The sequence below is a fragment of the Pelophylax lessonae genome (assembly GCF_965119305.1).
Source record: "Pelophylax lessonae genome assembly, chromosome: 6".
Classification (NCBI taxonomy): Eukaryota; Metazoa; Chordata; class Amphibia; order Anura; family Ranidae; genus Pelophylax; species Pelophylax lessonae.
Window position 1 is genome coordinate 289,218,151 of NC_138773.1, and position 22,988 is coordinate 289,241,138.

Here is a 22,988-nt window from a genome sequence, read left to right on the forward strand (position 1 = left end):
AATGTATTTTAATAAGGTAAAAGAAAACCAAAAATAAAAGTAAAAACTAAAAATTGCTTTACTTTGTATTAATAAAAATATTTGGTATCCCAATCAACATTTAATCCATAGGGGGCGTATCTTTTAAGCTCATAAAATCTAATTTAATCTTTTTTTAGAAATTTCCCTAGTTTTATTATATTCCTTCCAGTGTGGTTCACATTTCTTAATGCCTATCACATGCTCTGGGCTTGTAATACTCAAATAAAGCACCACAGAGTTGAAGCCAATGACAGTACAAAAGATGGAAGAGGGGAGAAACATCGCCGGCCAGTCGGAGCAGAGGGGAAGTAATCTCCCAAGCAGGGCCCATTGCCAAGCAATGAAAACCAGGGCAGGGCATGAAGGATCAGCCAATGGGAGCAGAGGAGGTGTGTCTGTTTTGCCCAGCAGAGAGCGTCTGGGATGCAGGCTGCCCAATATACCAAAAAAAAAAGTAAAGTAAAGTTAAGTAAAATGTGAAAAGTTCTTCAAAACTGCCCTATAGAATCTATCATTAATAATTTTATACATTTTTTTTTCTCTCCTAAAATTTCTCTTGAGGATTTTTTTTCCATTTATACAATGTAACTTTAGTAAGATGGTCAAGGACAATCCTCTAATCTCTAATATGCTGCCGCATGGTCATAAAAGAGCTCCAATTACCATCAACAAGCATGTACTGTATGTAAAAGCTCTCTATTGTATAAAAAAACTTTCAGAATTTGGCCTTGTATGATTATTTGTCATTTATCTAAATGTAGCCTGTTGTTTGGTCACATATTCCTCTATGGCATAGCTTTGTCAGTGTTCATCAGCTCTGAGTAACTCACGCAATTTCTACTTCATCTTCTACATTTATCTATAATATTGTTTTTTTGCCCTTCCACTGTCACACAAAACTCCATGGACTGATCAATCATCAGGTTTCTCAGGCTAAAAATGAGTTAGTCTCCAAGTCTAGGAATGGTCTCTTCTTCAATAAAACAAATGTGCCTGTCTTTTTGCACTCTTCTTTAGAGTGTACACAGAGCTGTGCATTCACATTCTCAGGAGGACACCACTGCACCAGAATGATCTCCCATGCACATGTGTGGGAGTTACATTATTCCCCAGTTGTCCGATTAAGGCAGCTGAGCTCCAGGCATTGGGAAGAAGCTGGGGGGAAGATGCTAATAGTGAAAAGGGTCCTTGTGGACATCACAATGTTGGAGCAAAGGTAACTATTTGCAGAGTGTAGTGCCTCTGTAACACTTAACCTCCCTCTACCCCCACACACACACCCACTGCTCCAACCCTTATCGCCTCTATACGTTTACCTCCCTTCTTTTTAATCTACTCCTCTCCTCATTGTCCTTTTTTCTCTGTATACTTTTAAGTGGTTGTAAACTTCTGAAATGAAAAATGAACAAAGCATATCCCTCATTAGTGTGTACTTGCGAGGGGGGCGTGGCGACCACCCACCAAGATGGGCGCTTGATCTGGGAGCTTTGTACGTCCGCCGGGAGATCTGTCAATCACAGGAGCCCACAGACTTGATCAATGGGTGCTTAATCAGACTTGATCACAGCTCTGAGAACCATCCTGCCATGCCCTGGAAAAAAAGAGAGACACCACAGCCACGAAAGTTCTCGGATTCTTGCCGAGTGTCTCCCGCGGTCCACAGCAAAATGGCGGCAGAGACCAAACCTCCTGCTCCGCAGCTGGACCTCTAGCAGCTGCTAGCACAGCGCTCTTTTCTCATACACAAACAGCCACCGCTGTGGTGAGTGGCTCTTGAACATCTACCCCCACCTTCACAAGTCCTGCCAAATCAAAGCATCACAGGGACTCCTCTCCTCAATCCAAAGATGGCATGCAGGAAGAGGTAGGTGGAGGATCCACAGCACGTTTATCTACAGCTGCTCCTGATCCAATAACCACATTTCCCACAACTGGCCAACCTGAATTGGATACAGTCCTGTTGGATATTATTGGATAGAGACATGTTGCTCTCACTGAAGGCCTTCATACTAGCAGACCCGATGAACTGTATTACACAAAACAAATTGGAGATACAGGAACTGGGTGAGTGGATTTACCATGTAGAGAACACAATCTGTGATTATGCTGAAAACTGCAACACCAAAGTTGATCCACACTCGTCACAAAGCGAAGATATCTCCTGGAACAAGGCAAAACTTGCAGACCTAGAAGATAGGTCCTGTAGAAACAATTTGAAAATCAGAGGAGTCCTCAAATCAATTCAGCCTTCACAATTACCCCATTTTGCAAAAGATCTATTCCTTTCAGTCATTCCTAATCTTACACCCACTGACCTGACACTTGACAGGATCCATCGCCTTCCTAAGCCATCATTCTGATATCCCATACAAATGGAAATATCCGGCAAAACAAGAAGTCACCCATCAGGGTACTACCTCTCGCATAACCTCCTTGGAAGAAGGCCTGTCCATACTATGTATATGGGAAGTCATCCCCTTTCAGCAGCCAGCCCACTCCTGGGCTCAATCTCCACCCAGAGTAAATCCTGAATAAATCCTGAATGGCAACCGAGTAAATCCTGAATTGCAACCGTAATGGCCATACAAGATAATGTCAATCCAAACCGTGGACTCAACTTTACAACTTCTTCACCTGCCTTAATACCTCCCGGCAGAAAGATGAATGTATTTCACCGCATCTCTAACCCTGCACTTTGATACAGCCCATGCTGCTTTTCCTCTCCACCACCTTGAGAGATCCTATCCTCTCTACTCAACTGCCTCAAAATCAAGTTCACCAAGTTCCTCAATTCTGCTCCACACCTCAGCAACCCTTTACCAATCTTGGCACTCACCGGATCCTTCACAGCGGCTTCTAATCTCCCTACCTCTAATTCCAGGTCACAAAGCCTTTTCATCTGGTTAAAGCTCAAGCAAGCATGGAACTCAAGGCACTGTCATTAAATGTCAATGGCCTAAACCATCTGGTCAAAAGAAGCTCCATGTGGAAGAAAGCCTGTAAACACAATGCTGATATTCTCTTCATTAAAGAAACACATTTCGATGAGCGAGCAACCCCTCGCTGCACCCATAACCTTTACCCCCATATCTTCCTTGCGTCATCCTCCAGTAAAAAAACAACGTGTACTATTAGCAATATGGAACTCTACCTCCTTTGAACTGAAAGATCCTTCTTGATTCTTGATCCAGAAGGCAGGTATATCATATTGTGATGCAGCATCAACTCAAAGCCTTACACCATGGTAAACATATACATCCCCAATACCCATCAAATACGCTTCTTTCAAAGATTACTAAAAAAAGTCCACTCCCTTAAACACGGTAACGTACTAATCGGAGGAGACTTCAATGCCGATAATGACACCACCCTAGACACTTTTCTCTCTAACAAAGGCACACATCCAGAACTGAACTCCTTACTGCACGAATCAGAACTTTTCGATATATGGAGATGCCATCATGGTAATGAAAAGGATTTAATTTCACATTCTTTTCCCTCAGGCATACCTCATATTCGCGTATTGATTTTTTTCTGACTGATAGATGGCTTTTACAGCAGGCCTCTTCCTCCTTGTTTTTGGACATAACTTGGTTGGATCATGCTCCAATTGTGCTAGCTATTGAGGAGAGGGATACCTGCCCTAGAGCATTTGCATGGAGATGCAACAACTTGATAATTCAAAAACCTGAGAATTTAGACAAACTATCCCAACTATTCCCTCCGGGTATTTTTGGGATTAACGCTTCCTCCAACCCCTATATCTTTAACTTATGGAATTCCCACAAGGCATTTATCAGAAGGTTGATTATACAACTAAGCACCAGAACAAAGACATCAGTTTACAACTGAACTACAGAACCTTCTCCAATCTATCCATGATATCGAAACTCAAAACAAATCCTTCCCTTGTGAGTCTTTCTTGGCCACATTGATCAAATTACGTTATTCCCTGCTAATTTAAGAAATCTCAAACTGAGATGTTATGCCCACGACAATTGAGCAGGCAAATTACTAGCCAATAAGCTAAAAACGTGCAGCGCCAAAAAACAGAATCCCATTCCTCCTCCACCTATTCTCTAAACAGAGGCTCACCTACCCACAAGACATAGCAGACGTGTTCTCTGACTACTACGGAGCTCTATATAATTTAAAGGAGGACAAATCCACTCCCCTTTCTGGTCAAACATTCCCATAGACACACTCCTAAACCTCGTGGGCAGCCTTCCCTGAAGAGTTGAAGCTGTTATAGCCACAAAGGGTGGGCCAACTCAATATTGAACCCTACGGACTATGATAGGGATGCCATTAAAGGGGTTGTAAAGTCAGAAGGTTTTTTATCTTAATGCATTCTATGCACTAAGATAAAAAGCCTTCTGCATGCAGCAGCCCCCCTCACCCCCGTAATACTTACTTGAGCCTCATCTCAATACAGTGATGTCCACGAGTGCCTCAACCGTCCAGGACTCTCTCTCCTGATTGGCTAAGGCACAGAAGCAGCATTGGCTCCCGATGCTGTCATTTAAGCTCAGTTATCCAATCAGGAGGAGAGGGGGTGGCTCTGAACAGCAGTTCAGTGTCTGAATGAATAAACGGAGCTGCAGTTGTGGGGGCACTCAAAAGGAGGGAGGGGCCAGTATCTCCAGCCAGGGACCCGAGAAGAGGAGGATCGGGCTGCTCTGTTCAAAACCACTGCACCGAGCAGGTAAGTATAACATGTTTGTTATTTTAATAGAAAAAAAAAATGAGATTTTACAATCACTTTGTGTAAAGGCAGGTGTCTCAATACTTTTAGACAATATAGTGTATTTAAAATGTTTTAGGTCCACTTAAAGCGAAGTTCCACCCAAAAGTGGAACTTCCGCTCACCTGCTCCCATCCCCCCTCTGGTGCCATATTTGGAACCTTTCAGGGAGGAGGGGGAAAACAGGTGAAAAACAGGTACCCTTCCCCACTTTGGGGAGACAGCATTGCGGCGGCGGCCCTCCGAAGTTCAGCCTCCCTTCTCCTTTCCCCACCGCATAGCCAATTAGAATGTGCATGCCCAGTAGGGACCCGGTTGTGAACCCGAAAGGCTTCACTGCCTGTTTCCCTTAGAACGAATGGAGGCGGTAGCACCCGACAGCCAATCTAAAAATCGGCTGGGGTGCCGACATTGTGGGCTCCCCGGACAGGTAAGTGTCTATATAATAAAAGTCAGCAGCTAAGGTATTTGTTTCCCCAGCTGGAACACCACTTTAAAGCTGATCATATTTATATGTGTGTCTTTTAAAAACAATATAGTACAATACAATAGTCAACAAGGATTTTTTATAAAACAAGCAAAAGGCAGATTTGCTTTATAACATTTTTCTAATTATTATAATTTTGTAAAATTTCAATATTCCTAAGCATTACAAGCAGAACATGCAATTTTGGCAGCACAGTGGAATAGAAGGTTTAAATTAAGCAAGCCATCCTCTGCCCCCCTCAGGCTCCAATATCGGCACATATAGCCATCTGCTTGCTGGAAGTGTTACTCGCAATGAATGCCACCATGGATTCTAATACTAGCTGTGCAGCTGCTGCTTGTGTTATGTTACTTCGCTATACATAACTCATTCTCAGAGCAGCAACAGCAACTAGCCCGGCTGCTATTGTACAATATGGAGACTGTAATGGGGCACCTAACACGCTGAAAGTCACTGGAAAAATTGCCCATGGTGGCATTTACATTCATCTTTTGAAATATATGCGATTTATGATATATATGATATATATATATATATATATATATATATATATATATATGACATTTTATGCAGCTTCACTAAACTGCTCAATAGTCATTTACTACTTGCCGTCCACCCGCCAGCAGATATACTGTGGCAGGCTGGCTCGGCTGGCGCAGCTGCGCGAACCGTCGTACCTGTACAGCAGTTCATAGGAGCGCTCCTGGGGGCGCTTGCGCACCGCTGGAGGCACCCATTTCCCCACATTAGCAAGCGGGGAAGCCGATCCACTAGACCGGCGGCCATGATTGCCGCCAGGCACCCGCGATCACTCCCCGCTGAGAGAAAAAAATGGTGTGCTGCTGTAAACAGACCGTTCTTTTCTCAGGAATCAGCACAGAGCACCTGTGTTCCTCCAATGTAAGATCACAGGTCTCTGTGTTGATTCCACAAGCCCACCCCCCTCACAGTTAGAAAACACCCCTTAGGCATACACATAACCCTTTGATCGCCCCTGAGTTAAGCCCTTCCCTGCCAGTGTCATTAGTACAATAGCATTGCATATTTTTAGCACTGATTGCTGTAGTAATGTAACTGGTCCCCCCCCCCCCCCAAAATGTAAAAAAATGTCAGTTAGGGGTCCGATCTGTCCGCCGCAATGTCGCAGTCCGGCTAAAAATCGCTGACCGCCGCTATTACTAGTAAAAAAAACAAATTTATAAAAATGACATAAATCTTTCCCCTAGTTTGTAGACGTGATAACTTTTGCGCAAACCAATCAGAATACGCTTATTGAGATTTTTTTTTTTTTTTATCAAAAATATGTAGCAGAATACAAATTAGCCTAAAATGATAAAAAAAAAATGGATTTTTACATTTTTATTGGGAATGTTATATAGCAGAATGTGAAAACTATTGTTGTTTTTTTTTTTTTTTTTTTTTAAGAATTGTCGTTCTTTTTTGTTTATAGCGCAAAAAAAAAAAAAAAAATCGCACAGGTGTTCAAATACCACCAAAAGAAAGCTCTATTTGTGCGATTGGTCCGATCGTGTGAAAGAGGCCTAAAAAGGAATGAGAAAGTAAAATAAGTAAGAAAAAAATAAGTTTAAAGTGCCCCAACCCTCCGTGCTCACATGCAGAAGTCGCGCCCGCATATGGAAACGGGCACACATGTGAGGTATCGCCATAAGTGTTAGAGCGAGAGCGAGAGCAATAATTCTAGCACTAGACCTCCTCTGTCACTCTAAACTGGTAACCTGTAAATAATAATTGTTTGAAGCGTTGTCTATGGAGATTTTTAAGTACTGTAGTTTCTCGCCATTCCACGAGCGTGCATAATTTTAAAGAGGGACATGTTAGGTATCTATTTACTCAGTGTAACATCATCTTTCACATCATACAAAAAAATTGGACTAACTTCAGTGGTTTTTTTTGTTCATTAAAGTGTATTTTTCCCCCAAAAAATATAATTTGAAAGATCGCTTTCAAATACAGTATGACATAAAATATTGCAATGATCGCCATTTTAGTCTCTAGGTTCTCTGCTAGATTTGTAATCATTTCAGAGAGAAGAATGGTCAGCTGTGTTTACAACAGCTGACTGTCCTTCGCTCTCAGTGGGGAGAGATCGCGGGTGCCCGACAACAATCGCGTCCGTCGGCCCCACGTGGATCGGAATCCCCCCTGCCTAGTGGGGGCGTCCCACAGCACCACGCGCATGACTGACGTAGGGCTACGTCGGTTTGCGCAGCAGAGCCAGACTGCCGCAGTAAATGTGTGGAGGGCGGTCGGGAACCTGTTAATACAAGCTGAGCATTGTAAGCACCCCTGTCAGTTGTAAATAGTTTGTCTCAACCCACTAACTGCTACATCTGCAGAATTGCTTGGTCTGTTGAAAAATACCAGATTTACCGGTTGGATAATCGGGTGAAAATAAAAGTAACAGTAATTAATTTAAAGTGGAGTTCCACCCTATTTTTATACTTACCTCCATCTTCTCGCTCCGGGTCACCTGAAAAAGAAATGGATAATCGCATATTTTTTTTTTTTTTACTTACCTCGTAGCGAAGAAAATATACTTACCTTACTTCCTTCTTCCTCCTTCCTCGGCCGCGGCCCGTCGTCACTTCCTGGCTCTGCAATGATTCCTGGGAGCTGGACGTCATAGCTCCCAGGAATCATTGCGCCTGCACCGGCCCCGACGTCAGTTCCGGGTCGCGCGCGTCATCCCCTTCTAAACAGCTTCTGGGCATGCCCAGAAGCTGTGGAGGGGTGACGCGCGCGACCCGGAAGTGACGTCGGGGCCGGCGCAGAGCATCGTGGGACCACAGAAGGCGGAAGAAGACGCCGAAGAGGACGCGCTGGCTTCAAGCTGCCCACATCTGAGATGGCAGCGCTGGACAAGACGTTTGCAAGGTAAGTATTTCGTCTTGCAGGTAAGTGCAACCCGGGACAGATCAGAGGCTAGCCATTGTGGAATGCACTAGCCCTGACTGTCCCGAGGGTATTAAAAAAAAAAAAAACAAATCCAGGGTGGAACTCCGCTTTAACGGCCCCAAGAAAATGGTACAAGCAATTTATAATTCGTTTTTGAAAGGTCAAACTATAACCCCCATGTGTATGTTGAAAAAGTTTTTAGGACTAATTTGGAATGGGAGGAATTGAGTCAAATTTGGCAGACTATGGCTCATTGTTCAATTAACACATCAGGAATTGAGTCTAAACTTAAACTACTTATGCGCTGGTATATGATCTAAAGTTTGTCGAAGCTTGTACCCAGTTCTTCAGCCATGCATTTTAGAGGATGCCAGTACCCTAGCACTCCCCTACATATATGGTGCGAATGACCCAAAATTAGAAGGTATTGGACAATCATACACTAATTGGTTCACATATTTTTGTGCAAAGATATCCCAAAAGACCCAAAAGAAGCCTCGTTGAACAAGAAATTACTTGACATTTTTTGTTCACTGCATCTACGTAGGTTCTTACCAAAGCGTGGTGGTCTTCCAACCCTATGAATGCACAAGTAAAGCAAAAGATAGTCTGTTTTTTACTGAACATAAAAAAAAAACGGTTGGAATCCTCAAAGATTCAATGCATAAGTTTGAAAGTATCTGGACTTTTGGATCAAGCATTACCACCCTATTGATGATGATCACTGACTGTTGGTTCTCTGACATATTTGACCACTCTTAGAGCTCCTCATACACAAAGGCATGAAGAGGCTTGGATCCACCTTCATTTACACCTCTGCTTCTCGCCCTCCCTTTTCCCTGTGACTTTCCTTAGTCATTCCCTATCCCTTTACCTCTTGGTTTTATATCTTCTCTTTATTTTAATGCTTTTTCCTATAAGTTGTCCATTTGACTCTGTACCCAATTATAGCACACCTTTGCCACCCCAAGAAACCCATTCTCATTCCGTGAGTTCCATGTATTTTGCTCTACAAGGGCTACATTCATATTTCTATTATTTAACCACTTGCCGACCCCCTCGCACGACCACGCAATTGTCCGTTAAAGTCACGCAGTGCCGAATCGCAAAATACCCCCTGGTCAGGAAGGGGGTAAAATCTTCCGGGGCTTAAGTGGTTAACATTATTTGTTTGTACTCTTAGGTGTGTATTTTGATGTTAACCACCTTACTAACCAGGAGTTTGATTTCTCAGTTCTACGTTAGGTGTACTATCCTCATTAGTCTTTCTCAACTTTTTTACCCCAGAGGAACCCTAGAAATAATTTTCAGGTCTCAGGGAACCCCTGCTAGGATTAGTTCCTTGGGGGGTCATTGGGAAAATGCCCCATGCATTGGTGGTTGTAAGTGGAAATAATGCTACTTACAGCGGTGGTCAGAATGTCACCGTTCCACTCATGCCGCATGGTGTAGGACCTGGAACTATTCAGCCACCACCAGATGGGTGGTGAGTTATCCACAACTCAAGGAACCCCTAGCCACCTCTGAAGGAACCCTAGGGTTCTACAGAACCCTGGTTGAGAATGGCTGGTCCAAACCCACATAAATGTAATCTTTGTTCTGTATTTACTTAAAACCTTTCAGTAAAAATGTATTGAAACAGAAAATGGTTACAAACACCAACAAACTACTAAAAGTTTGATCTTTGCTCTTCTAATTTATCAGTTACTTGTGGATTTAGACAATACAAAGATACTTTTCTCTCCCAGACTACTTTAGAAACTCAGTAATCACAGGATAAGTGTCTTTGTTCCTGCTTCATGGTGCCCACCTCACTCTTTCCTTCTTGAAAATAATCTGTATTTTAATTACATGCAAATGTAAAATATGCTTTTGAAATCTTTATTTTCACGGAGATGAAGAATATGTGATTGCCTATTCAAGTACTTAGATTTGCATACCGTAAAGAATAATGCACTTGATTCCAAGGTCGTACAATAAACATGGAGTCTTTTTTTACCAGCTATTTATATAATAGTCATTTTTATGGCTGGATGGAATTTGATCTAAACTTGATTACCACCCGGGTTCAAAAGTTAAATGATGCTAAGAAGCCGCCTCGGATTCACCAGCCTGGGTGGCTCCCAGTTTCCTTTCATTCGTAAGCTATTGTCAACACACCAAATTAAATTTACGCCTCGCAATGATAGAACATCCGCCTCATCCATTCCAGGCCGAGGCGTGAAGAACGTAACCTCGCTTGATAATTGGCCCACATAAATTAAATATTTATGGCCTGCAGTATGTTCTAAATTGCTTTCCTTCCTTTTTATTATTGTCTACAATTTGTCCCCGAGGCCAAAATCCTACATACATGTTATTACAGCCATATTTTATGCAATTTTTGGTTGCTGTGACAAGAACAGTGCTGATTCTCTTTTATGTGTTTCTGTTTTATTAGTATTGTTTTTTTTTTTATTTCTAATATTTGAGCAACAATTTTCACATATTTTACTTATAAATATAGCCTAAATTTAAGTCTCATTTTCTAAAACGCAAGCATCTGTCTTGCTTAAGGTAGATGTAATCCAATCAATAAATCTCATATTAACTTTAACATATTGATATCTTTACGAAAGTCAATAGTTTATAAATGCAGCTTTCATCAAAATATTACCTGGTGATCCTCACATGAAGGTCCTTGTTCAGGTATTTCCTTTTATAGCATTGACACCCTGTCACCCTATCACCCAGACTTTTGATGAAGATGAAGTTTGTTTGTTTTCAAAAACATATAATATGCAGGCGTGGTCCACTGGTGTCACCGCCTGCCCTGAGATGCCATGCACTATGACCTTGTTCACTTGGGGGGGCATTATACCATATGCCTGTGCAGGGCCGTGTTTACCTGCACAAGGATGCAAAGGTGTTCCATACATCCCTGTGCAGGCAGTATTATTGATTTCAATTGGGACACACTGGGGTTGATTTACTAAAACTGGAGAGGGAAAAATCTGGTGCATCTCTGCGCAGAAAACAATCAGCTTCTAGTTTTTTTTTGTTTTTTTTTTTGTCAAAGCTTAAAGCGGAGTTCCACCCTAGGAATACATTTTTTAATAAAAATACCCCCGGGACAGTCAGGGCTAGTACATTCCACAATGGCTAGCCTCTGATCTGTCCCGGGTTGCACTTACCTTTTAGTAGAAATACTTACCTTGAAAAAGTATTGTCGAGCGCTGCCATCTCAAGTGTGGGCAGCTTTAAGCCAGCACGATCCTCTTCTGCGTCCTCTTCCGTCTTCTTCGGTCCCACGATGCACTGCAATGTATCATCAGTAACGTCAGTTCCGGTGTGCGCGCGTCATCCCTCCACAGCTTCTGGGCATGCCCAGAAGGTCATGGCCGGTGCAGTCGCAATGATTCCTGGGAGCGATGACGTTCAGCTCCCAGGAATCATTGCAAAGCCAGGAAGTGACGACGGGCCGTGGCCGCCGAGGGGAGGAAGAAGGAAGTAAGGTAAGTATATTTTCTTCTATACGAGGTAAGTAAAAAAAAAATGCGATTATCCATTTGTTTTTCAGGTGACCCGGAGCGAGAAGATGGAGGTAAGTATAAATTTAGGGTGGAACTCCACTTTAATAAAACAAACTAAAGTTAGAAGCTGATTGGCTACCATGCACAGCTGCACCAGATTTTGCACTCTTCAGTTTTAGTTAATCAACCCCATAGTCTTCGTGCGGGGACCACATAGGATTGCCACCTCATCCCTTTAAACCAATACACAGGTTCTGAGGCTCTGCACATCAGGCACTAAGTGAGTTTAATTACAACTTTAATCAGCCACAGAACCTATGTAATTAATGCGTGTCCTGGTTTAAAGGGATGAGGTGGCAACCCTACTACCACACCAACACGGATGTCATATTGGGAGCAGCGGCTGCCTGCAGGTGGATACATTGAACACCTGTGAACAGATTCCCCTGCTGAGTTGGAGAAGAATGGGACAAATGTCAGTTTTGTCATATTCATGCACATTCTGTTCCTGTTTACCAGCAGACTGTGGCACTCATGATGGCTCTATATAGACTTTACATCAGGCTACCTGTGGTCCATCGCATTTAGGTCCAGAACAACTGAAAAAAAAAACGCATTCCTTTTCCATTTTTATTTTATGAACCTGGATGGATTCAGAGGTAGACAGATGTAAATGGACACAAGTTCATTTAATGTACCTCTTGCCTATAGACCTACATGAAGCGGCCGACCGGGTCCACCTTAAAAACTGGGCAGATCTTAGCATAAAAGCCCAAGGCCGGGCCTATGTCCAAACACCAAGCCCTGCCTCCACCATTCCATTCGACAATCTAGTACCAACTGTTAGCCATTGAGGCTCTGGTTTTTGAACTATTGAATGGTGGGGGGGGGGGGTGGTTAGGTCAGACAATTCAAGGTCTACACTATCTGTATTCAGTGTCCAAAAAGGAGGTTCAATAAAAACATTTTGGATGCTTCTCCACCTTTTTAACAAACAGGAACCCTTAAAAAATGTTCCGGTCTCAGGGAGCCCCTGCTTAAAATCACTATATCTAAAACCCATGATACATTAGTGTGAGGGTCAGTGAGAAGAATACTCCTTACACTTGTAGTCATTGGAAAGAATTACCCCCTTACAGATAGCTAAAAAGATCAATGTTGTCAGTGGAAACTTATCTGAGAGGCAAATTTTGCTCTGCTCGGGGAACCCATAGCAACTTTTGGAGGAACCCTAGAGTTCCATAGAACCCGGATTGAGAATCCCTGCTTTAAAGTGTTTTGGTAACTTTTCTTCCCTGTTTTGTTACTGTATACAAATAGTTGCCAATCTTAGCTGAAAGGGACCCTTTTTAACAATTTGCAAAGGAAAAAAAACTGTTCCAAGAGCACTGATGAGAGGGTGTAAAATATCCCTGGATCCTCCATGTAGACTGTTTTTCCATTACTTATTCTCCTCCATGACTTAATTTGAGCTTGTGCCCTCCTTTCTCTCATATGGGTGGTCTGGTTGTTGGGGACTTTCTTCCAATATGGACACAGACACTTTTGCAATTGCACATGGGCTACTTTTACGAGTTTATGTGTCTGTACTTTGACTGGATACAGTTAAGGCATACTGCTTTATACACACTATACACTTCCAAGTTTGCTTTTGAGAAGAAGTCGAAGAAAACCAATAAAGACACATTATACATTACTTACTTGCTATATTCCTTCAGGAATCATTTATCAGCTGAGCAAGTGTAATTACCTGAAATCTGTCTTCATATTGAGTTACCACACGCTTGATAAAAGTGGAAATCAGGCTTGGGATGAGGCTGCCAGTTATGAAACTAGTGCAAGGAACTTATGTGTGCACACGGGAGACAGAGGATCCAATGTGGAGACCACATGCGTGGTGATATCACTAGTAGTCCAAAGAGCAGTGTGGATATGGGCAGTGGATCACCTCTTTTAGAGATGTATATTCTAAAATGGGTTAAAAAAAAGTGGAAAATGCACAGGTTGAATTTTTTAATAATGTTAAATTGAGTTACATGGGAAGGGGGTGTCGAGTTGCTGCAGATGCATTCAAGATTTTCCCAACTTTCAGCCCCCACCGAGCTAAAGAGGCCTAAAAAAATGCTTTTAATCATGACAACACAGATCTTACTTGCCTACATTACAAGGAAAAATATAATGGTGCTCTTGTGGGAAACAGGTGCTACAGTGAACTTTTATAAAGCCGGTTTGGAATCAGAATTAGAATTCCTCAGGAGCTCGCCCAGACTCACTAGAGCTCATTCATGCTTTGGTGCTCATTTTCACATATGTCAATGCTCACTGGGTCAAACAGGATCACTATTTTTTTCAGTCCTAAATGCACTGTGAGATACTTTGTGTTTTTTTTTATTGCAATGTGGTGAGGATCCATTGTGTTTGTTTTAGCAGGTTTGGTCTTGGAGCACCCAATTAAATGGGTACTCTACACTTCATCACATGTACCGTGCATTATACCATGTGTTGACTCTTGCACACAAGTGTGAATAAGCCCTTGGGTATTGTACTTAAAGAGGTACTCCAGTCTGCTCACATAATTTGTAATACAAACATCTTTTCCATTCTGAAGCTTCCCTCCAACCACTTTGCATATTATTTCATATATACTGTGATTCCGTACTTGCCAAATATGCTGCAGAATTCTCCCTTCACTACAGTAAGTCTGGCTGCAGCCATTTTAACTGTGGGCAGCTGAAGCTGCTGACTGTTCACTTCCTGGATTTACACAGACAAACACACACACACACACACACACACACACACACATATATATATATATATATATATATATATATATATATATATATATATATATATATTGTATATGTAGACAAATACACATATATACAGACAGATACACTCACACCACTGCTTGGCTGCACATTTCTCTTCTCTTGATGAATACTCACAGATCTCTACAGTCTCCTGTTATCTCCACCCTCCCTCATCCAGCTCCCTCCAGCTCTCCTTGGCTTTCCTATGACTAATCCCTCCCTCCCTTGCTGGAAAACTCTCACGAGAGTGAGAGAGAGCTATGCATGGTGTCATTAGCCTAGGCTAATTACCAGACAAGAAAGAGGAAGTGGGCTGTATACGGTATTTTACTGGCAGAAAAAAAATGTTTTTCTATCCTCAGTTAAAACAACAAGGGCAGAGGGTTTATTAGATGGAAAGATGAAAAAATTAATGAAGAGTGGCTTTAAGTATACGCCAATGCGGAGGCCATGTTTGCTTGCACCGGGATGCATAGGTGTTCCATGCATCTCTATGCAGGCAGTCTCATTAATGTCAATGGACACAGTGATTGCACAGACATAGCCATTGCTCCCATTCTGACATCCATGGGGTGCGGGTGCATGCCCCAGAATGCAGACAGTGTGCATTTGTGTACCCACACAACTGTAAAATTGAGAGCAGTGGCTGTGTCCATGTAGTCGCTGTGTCCCCATTAACATGAATGAGACTACCTACATAGGGATACATGGTCGGATGTATTGTCGGCTCCCGGCAATACAGATTAAAAAATGAAAAAGAAAAAAACCCAGTCCATACCAGGGCCCTCGGGTCTGGTATGGATTTTAAGGGGAACCCGCACCAAAATTAAAAGAAAACCCCTTATTTGAGCACACAGCCTGGCTTGCCAGAATGGGGGTGGGGGCGAGCGCCCCCCCCCCTCCTGAACCATACCAGGCTTTATGCCCTCAATTCTGCCCCCCCCCCACCCCAAAGCACCTTGCCCCCATGTTGATGGGGACAGGAGTCTCTTCCCGACAACCGTGGGCTGTGGTTTCTGAGGGTCTGTGGGGGGGAGGCTTATCGGAATCTGGAAGCCCCCTTTAACAAGGGGGCCCCCAGATCCCCCCCATGTGAATGGATATCGGGTACATCGTACCCCTACCAATTCACTAAAAAAGTGTACAAAAAAAAAATAAAGACAAAAGCCAGTTTTGGACAAGTCCTTTACTAAAAAATAAAAAAATAGCGTTCCCCCGATGATCAGTCCCCGTCCGCAACCGAAAAAATAAAAAAAAGAAGAAGCTCCCTGTCTCTTCAGACGCTTCCTGGCTTATGAGCTGTTTGACAGCTCTTTTACAGGGATCTGACGCCACGAGCCGCCCCACAATGTACTTCTCAGGTGCAGTGAATAAATTACATGACGTTAGCATGGGAAGCATCCGAAGAGGCAGGAGCTTCTTTTTTTAATATATATATTTTTTGGTTGCGGGCGGGGACTGATCATTGGGGGACACTATTTTTTTATTTTTATTTTTTAATAAAGGACTTGTCCAAAACTGGCTTTTGTCTTTATTTTTTTGTACACTTTTTTGACGAATGGGTAGGGGTACGATGTACCCGATATCCATTCACATGGGGGGGCTTCCAGATTCCGATAAGCCCCCCCCCCACAGACACCACAACCACAGCCCACGGTTGTCGGGAAAAGACCCCTGTCCCCATCAACATGGGGGCACGGTGCTTTGAGGAGGGGGACAGAGCCCCCTTTGCCCCAAAGCACCCACCCCCCTCCCATGTTGAGGGCATGTGGCCTGGTATGGTTCAGGAGGGGGGGGGGGCGCTCGCTTGCCCCCTCCCCCCATCCTGGCCAGCCAGGCTGTATGCCCGGATAAGGGTCTGGTATGGATTTTAGGGGAAACATCACGCTGATTTTTTTTAAAAAAAATTGGTTCAGGGTTCCCCTTAAAATCCATACCAGACCCGAGGGGCCTGATATGGACTCGGGGGGGGGGAACTCCACACCGTTTTTTTGATAGAGTGCCTGCTGCCTGATACCATCCATTATGCCAGAGAGACAGACACAGTGCAATGTAGTCTATTCAGAGACACCCCCAAAGCAAATCTGTGTTGAAGCCTTGAAGGCACTGGTAGCCCCACAATTTAGATTGCCACTTTTTCTTCAAGCCAAACAAACACTTTAGCGGGGCACAGAAATTTTTTATTTTGTATATACTTTAGTATTTTAAGACCTGGGACATTTTTGGGCACTCCAAAGAGAATAGTAATCCAACGCACGTAGTGCTTCCCTCACCCTGCTGTCAGGCCCTGTTCTGAGCCACATTCCTGTCTGAATAACGTGTCTGGGTTTCAGGTGGTCTAAAACCCGGACACATAATTCAAAACCCTGACGGTCCGGGTGAATCCTGAACAGGTGGCAACCCTACCCATGATTGGATATGCTTCCCCTCTGTTCCTGCTACTGGACACTGTCAGCTGAGCTTGGCAGTGTTTATATAAGACTGTGTGTATGCACAGCACCCAGTAAAGAAGGATTCTCTCTATTGACGCACAAGCGCTTCTCTGCATCTATTATTACAAATCTGATCATTCCAGCTTATTGAACATGGACAGCATTCTTCAGCTCCTGCGTATTGCCATTTCCCTTATGAGCGTGAGTGGCTGCAAACCTCACCACTATGCACTTGGGCCCAGCACAATATTCATTGATCATGTGATGTTATTTAGCTGTAGAGAAAAAGAAAAAACAATTTACTATCAAAAGACGCAGGATGGCCGTTCACAAATATTTCATGTCTCTGCCGCCTGCGGGGTCTGTGCGCACACAGTATTTAAGTAACCAGACAAATGTTTCTTGTGTTTGCAGCAAAGATATTTCTGTGTTGGTTTCCTCGTTGCTTGTGAATGATGAGCTGCTAAGGTGTATATTTTCTATCTGCAGGTGACAACGCTTGCCGCTTGAACAATGGAGGCTGCGGAACGCTCTGTCTCGCCATTCCTGGAGGGAGAGTTTGTGGCTGTGCTGATAACCAGCATCTGGATGACAATAATTCAACTTGTGTGTGTAAGGCTTCCACAAACATCTTTTTTTCTCTACTGCTTGCAAAACTAGGAAGAAATATAGAAATTTACAGACCTGATAAATATTAACCCTTTGGGACGTATGTAATAAAAAATACCCCTCTTATTGCCTAAACCAATTGATCAAACCTGTCTGCAGTTCAAAGTTGGGCTTCTTTCATACAGGTGACTGGTTAGGCCCAGGGGCAGACTGGCAACTTTCAGCCCAGGGGGCAAGTACAAAGCAGAGGCCCATGGTGCAGCGACTCGGCCCTCCTCCCACTCTCCCTCTTCCAGTCCTCCTCCTGACCCACATTCCAGGCTGAAGCCCTGCTCCAGGTACTCTCTACTCACAGGCTGAATCCTGGTTCCCAAGGGAGGAGCTTGGACAGCTCGGTTGGGGCTGGCCAGGGGAGCAGAGTCTCTAGTGGGGCATTAAATCGACCTCTACTCAGACAGTTTAAACCATTTATGCTGGGGGGGAGGCCTGCACTCTGTCCTTGTCTTCAACCCGCACTCAGTAGGTCAGTAACGGGGACTTTTTACTTCTCTTCACCAGGAATCCTTTAGGCATGTTTGTGGCAGAAGCGGTGCAGCCACTTTTTTCAGGACATCAGAGTGGCCCTGGAGACAATTGCCTCCCTGCCCCCTGGCCCAGTCCCCCCCTGGTTAGGCCTCATGCACACAGGGCATTTTACAGCTGCTTTTAGGAGCGTCAGGCGTTTTTTTTTTGCAGCTTAAAAACACCCCTCAATGTTAGTCTATGGCCTCATGCACACACAGACTTTTAGGAGTTGTAAGTGGCATAGGCATTTGTAAGCTGTAAAAGAAAACCCAGGGCCAGGGCATTCTGGAGCAGCAACGTTAAGCTGTAAAAACGCCTGACGCTGCTAAAGACTGCTTAATGCCGCATACAACCTTAGGCTACGTAAGACGTTTTTATGCTGTGGTAGTTGGATTTGAGGTTGGAAAATAGAATAGGGCAGAGAAAGGCTGCAAAACCCTAACGCTGCTAAACGTGGCTAAAACGTGCATTGACGCCAATACAAAACGCTTCTAAAAGCACATTTTTACAGCTGCTTTTTCCTGGCGTCAGAACTGTCTTTGCTGCTCATTTTTTCAAATGCCCCGTGTGTGCATGAGGCCTAAAAGCCACAATTTATCGGTCTTCTAGACCATCCTTTGAAAGCCTACAATACAGCTGGAGAAGGCCATTCACATGCTATGGGTGCGGCAAATCTAACGCCACATGTCAGGTTGACAGGCAGCAACACCTGTCAAACTCGGCCATTCAACTCAATGGAACTGCGCCACAACTGCAAACCAAATGTTTGGCTCGCGGTTGTGTCACATTAGTGCCATTTTAAATTGCCAATCAGCAGAAAAGACAAAGAAATATTATGGAGGAGTAAACCACTCTATGCAGTGGTTTTGCACAGATCAGATTAGATCCTTCTCTCCTCTGGTACCCCGCCGTTGCTCTCGGATCTTCCCCTGCCAAATGCCCTCATAGCAAGCTACTTGCGATGAGGGGGTTCTCATGTGGGCTCGCTCCTGAGCTGGCTCTGTGCATTCATAGACACGCAGAGCATGGCTTGACCCTGATGCCCTTGCTCCCTCCTCACCGGCTGCGGTTGACAGCAGCTGATTGACAGCAGCAGGAGTAAATGAAAGTGAAGAGGGAGAGACACAAGAAAGCCACTGCTCTTGTGCACAGTGCTGGATCGAGGATGGGCTCAGGTACGCAAAAGGGTTGCTGGGGGAGGTGCATGCAGAAGGTATGGACTTTTAAAAAAATAAAAAATGATATTCACCTAGGTGGATGTGGCATAGAACTGATACTGCATCTGACCACCGCAGTCTCTTCTCTGAGAACTGAGTGATCAAAGACCGCAGATCGCTCAGTTCCCAGCATTCTGTGAGCAAGGAGCCTGTCAGTCAGGCTCTCTGCTCTGTGCCCCCCCACCCCCTGCTCACTAGAGCTCTGGGCTGTGGAAGGGGCAGGAAGGGCTGGCTCAGGCTCTCAGCAGATGGCAGGGATGCTGAGACATATCCGCTGACATCCAATCCGATCCGTCAAATGAGAACGGACCCATCCCAATCCCCCATAGAGATGTATGGGGAACTGACAGCTGTGTCTCCGCACACAGCACGGAGAACAGCTGTCATTCTCCTGCTCAGCGGGGGATCGGCGGATCGATCCCCCGCTGAGATAAACTGAGTCCGTTCGATGGATGGGCTGTGTGAAAGAGCCCTTATACAGGATGTGTGTTACTGGACAGATCACCAGGTGAAAACAGAGGAAAATAAACAAAATATAAATAAAAAATTAATACAGCCACCTCATCTAAGGATTGAGAAAAACTGCATTCTAATATATTTTTGGTTTTGTGCTTTGTTACCAATTTTTAACAGTCTTCACTTCATTTAAAACAAAAAAAAATGGTTATCTGTAGTTCAACAAGTTCTATTAAATAGGAAGCAGTAGGGATGCAACAGCCCTTATAGAAAAGTCTGGAACAATGTTACAATTGCACAGAATTATACAGCGAGTCATTTCGCAGGTCACAGAAAGGCCAGTGCGGGAAACAGAATTTCAGACAGAATTTTCATTTATGTGGATGAATTCAGGAATGTTAAAATCATTATGTCCATTGTTTACTCCTCACCTCAGCTGCGATAGAAAGTCGGCATCTTCCTTCGTGTTTTATTCAAATTTCACTGAGACACGAAGCTTTGTTAGCGCTGTTTTCTTCTTGTCCTCATTTAGTCCCGGTTCACATATATGCGATGAAAAACATTGCATGTGATCCGGAGCGCACTGCTCTGCAAATCACATGCAATGTCTGTGAGATGCGAATTCAGCCATACAGATTGCATGGCTGAATTCGCATCGGATTCGGACACAACTCGCACAGGACCCTTTTTTGGGTCCGCACCAGAATCGTATCGCATGGGTGTTCAAACCTATGCGATCCGATTCATGTCCGAACTGACAGTTCGCACTGCGATATGCAAACTGATCTGGGAATGTCATTAACTTTGTATTGACTTTTTATTGACACCCTCAGTGAATTGCATATGGCAGTGTAAAGTTGAATGTGATGTGGGAACCCGCAGTGGATTCTCAGGGTTCCCGCATCGCGGATGTAGCACCCTCCTAGTTAGGTAGGTGCTAGGTAAAAGCATCTGTTGCTCCTGCTGCTTATCAGGGGATCCTGATCTATTATTTCATTGTACACATGTTTCCAGGTGTGATTCACTGGGTCTGAGGGAGTGTCCCCTACTAGATCCAATGAGGGAGCTTGTTGGACAGTGGAGGAAACCCAGCCAGTGACACATCAGGTATTATGGCAGTCCCAGTGGGAAGGTATTCCTGCAATGCATCCTGGGATTGGCCATAAACATGGAGGGGACATGTGACAGGGCATCTTTGGCAGGAAGCAAAGTCCCAGGAGGAGGCAGCAGGCTGGTCTCTCCTCCTGTAGGTGTGAGGAGTGTAGAAGTGGTTCAGGCAGTCGGCCTAGTGAGCCAGGTGTGGAGCTGAGCTGCAGAGGATCCAGAGTGCTGACAGTGGAGTTGGTGGCAGAGTCTCTCAGGAAAAACAGTGTTGTGAGTACTCAGGGATTTGCCACAGAGTCTGCCTAGGAGAGGGGACCCCTCCAGAGAAGTCAGGGGATCAAGGAGCTAGCTCACTCAGAGTGTTACAGTAAAGGGGGTGCCGTGTAGTTGACCCTGGAGACTAGGAACAAAGGGGGTGCCATGAAGGGCCCTGAAGATTGTTCTGCAGTACAGTACAGTTTACCTCAGACAGTTCATTTCTTACCATGTCTCTGCTACTAACAAGGTGAAGCAGTGGTCTAGCCATGACTAGCGTTATACAGGGCTACTCAGCGTTACTCAGCATTGATCAGTCGTCCCAGCCAATTGTGCATAGTTAGAAAAGTTGTAGTATCCCACTCATTCCCTTCTCCCATCCAAGTTCTTAATAAAAACACAAAAACCAAAGCTCCTGGACTGTTTACTGACTGAGCCAAAATCACTTGGAGAATGTTGAACTGCAGAAAAAAACTGGCTGCAGAAAAAAACGTCTGCAAAAAAAACAGATGCTGTAAAAATGTCCAGTGTGCATGAGGCCTTATTCGAAAAACATTTACCAAAGTTTACCGAATGCTCCAAATAACGAAATTTGTCTGAATTTCCGAAATTCGAGTTGAAACTTGACTCAAATTTTACATTGAAATCCATTCAAATTCTAACTGTAAACATATTTCTGAATTTAAAGACTGTGTGTATTATTACTATTAAACAAAAATGCTGTTTTTTTTTTTTGGCCAAAGATGATTTAAAGAGTCATTGTAATCATTTGATGAAGATTTTTCTTTTGTTTGTTCACTTTGCTACATTCGAATCAAAAAAAAAATCTAAAATATTTAGATTCAACTGATTTGAAATTTGTTGATTAAAACATTTCAAATCAATAAAAATCTGTAAATTCGAAGAAAATTAAAAAAAAAAAAACATAAAACAAATTCTGAATATGAATTACGAATATGGATCCTGTATACAAATTAATGAATCAACCGAATTTAACTAAACAAAATAACTAGATTAATGAATTTAAACAAAATTTTTGTCAATGACATGTCTAACGTGCAGAAAAAAGTGTTTAGTTTCCGATAGATTTGTTATGTTAATAATTTTTTTTCATTGATTAGTTTCGGAATTTGTTTAGTTTAGTTAAATTTCATTTAGTTCATTATTTTCTAACAAATTCCAAATTTTCAGAATGACTGTAATTCGGACCAGTCAAAAAATGATTAACCAATTCAAATTATGTGTGAAAAATAGATGGTTGGCCCAGAAGGGCCTGGTATGGATTGGGGGGGGGACCCCACTCTGCTTTTTTTTTTTCAGAATTTTTTATTGTCAGCATTCTTTTGTTTACAGTTCAGCAGTCAGTGGGGAAGCCCGCTGACAGCTGATGAGTCATTACTTGTTAAGGACACAGCGGTCAGCTTCCCAACCCACTCCTTAACAACCAGCTCTTCTTCACCCAGAATTTTAATCAATCAATCATGTTTCGGCTTCGAATTGTTCCGAAGATTTGGAACTCGTTCGAAAATAAATATATGAAAGGAAATAAACACATTTTAACTACATTAGTTACTATTTAATTTGGAGATTTTGAATTAAATAGTACCAAATTTATTTGAAATTTGTTTAATTTCCAAAAAGTTTGTTTAATTTACGAAAATTTGGAACTCGTTAGAAAACAAATATATGAAACAAAATTAAACAAATTTCAAAAGGTAATAGGAAGACCCTGATATTTTCCCCCAATTTTATATTTCTCTACTACACCCAGATAATGGGGAGACCCCCCATATCATACCCCCATATTATACTTCTCTACTACACCCAAGTATTGGGAAGACCCTCATATTATACCCCC

The 22,988-nt window shown here is 43.3% G+C and overlaps 1 protein-coding gene across 6 annotated transcripts in view; it reads left to right on the forward strand.

Annotated features, from left to right (window-relative positions):
* Window positions 1-22,988, forward strand: part of LRP1B (LDL receptor related protein 1B) — a 2,177,452-nt gene that overhangs the window by 1,144,117 nt on the left and 1,010,347 nt on the right. For all 6 annotated transcript variants that reach the window (XM_082262163.1, XM_082262161.1, XM_082262165.1 and 3 more), the window contains exon 15: window positions 17,415-17,537. In XM_082262163.1, the coding sequence (XP_082118289.1) occupies window positions 17,415-17,537 (123 nt within the window). The remainder of the gene's footprint in view (window positions 1-17,414; window positions 17,538-22,988) is intronic.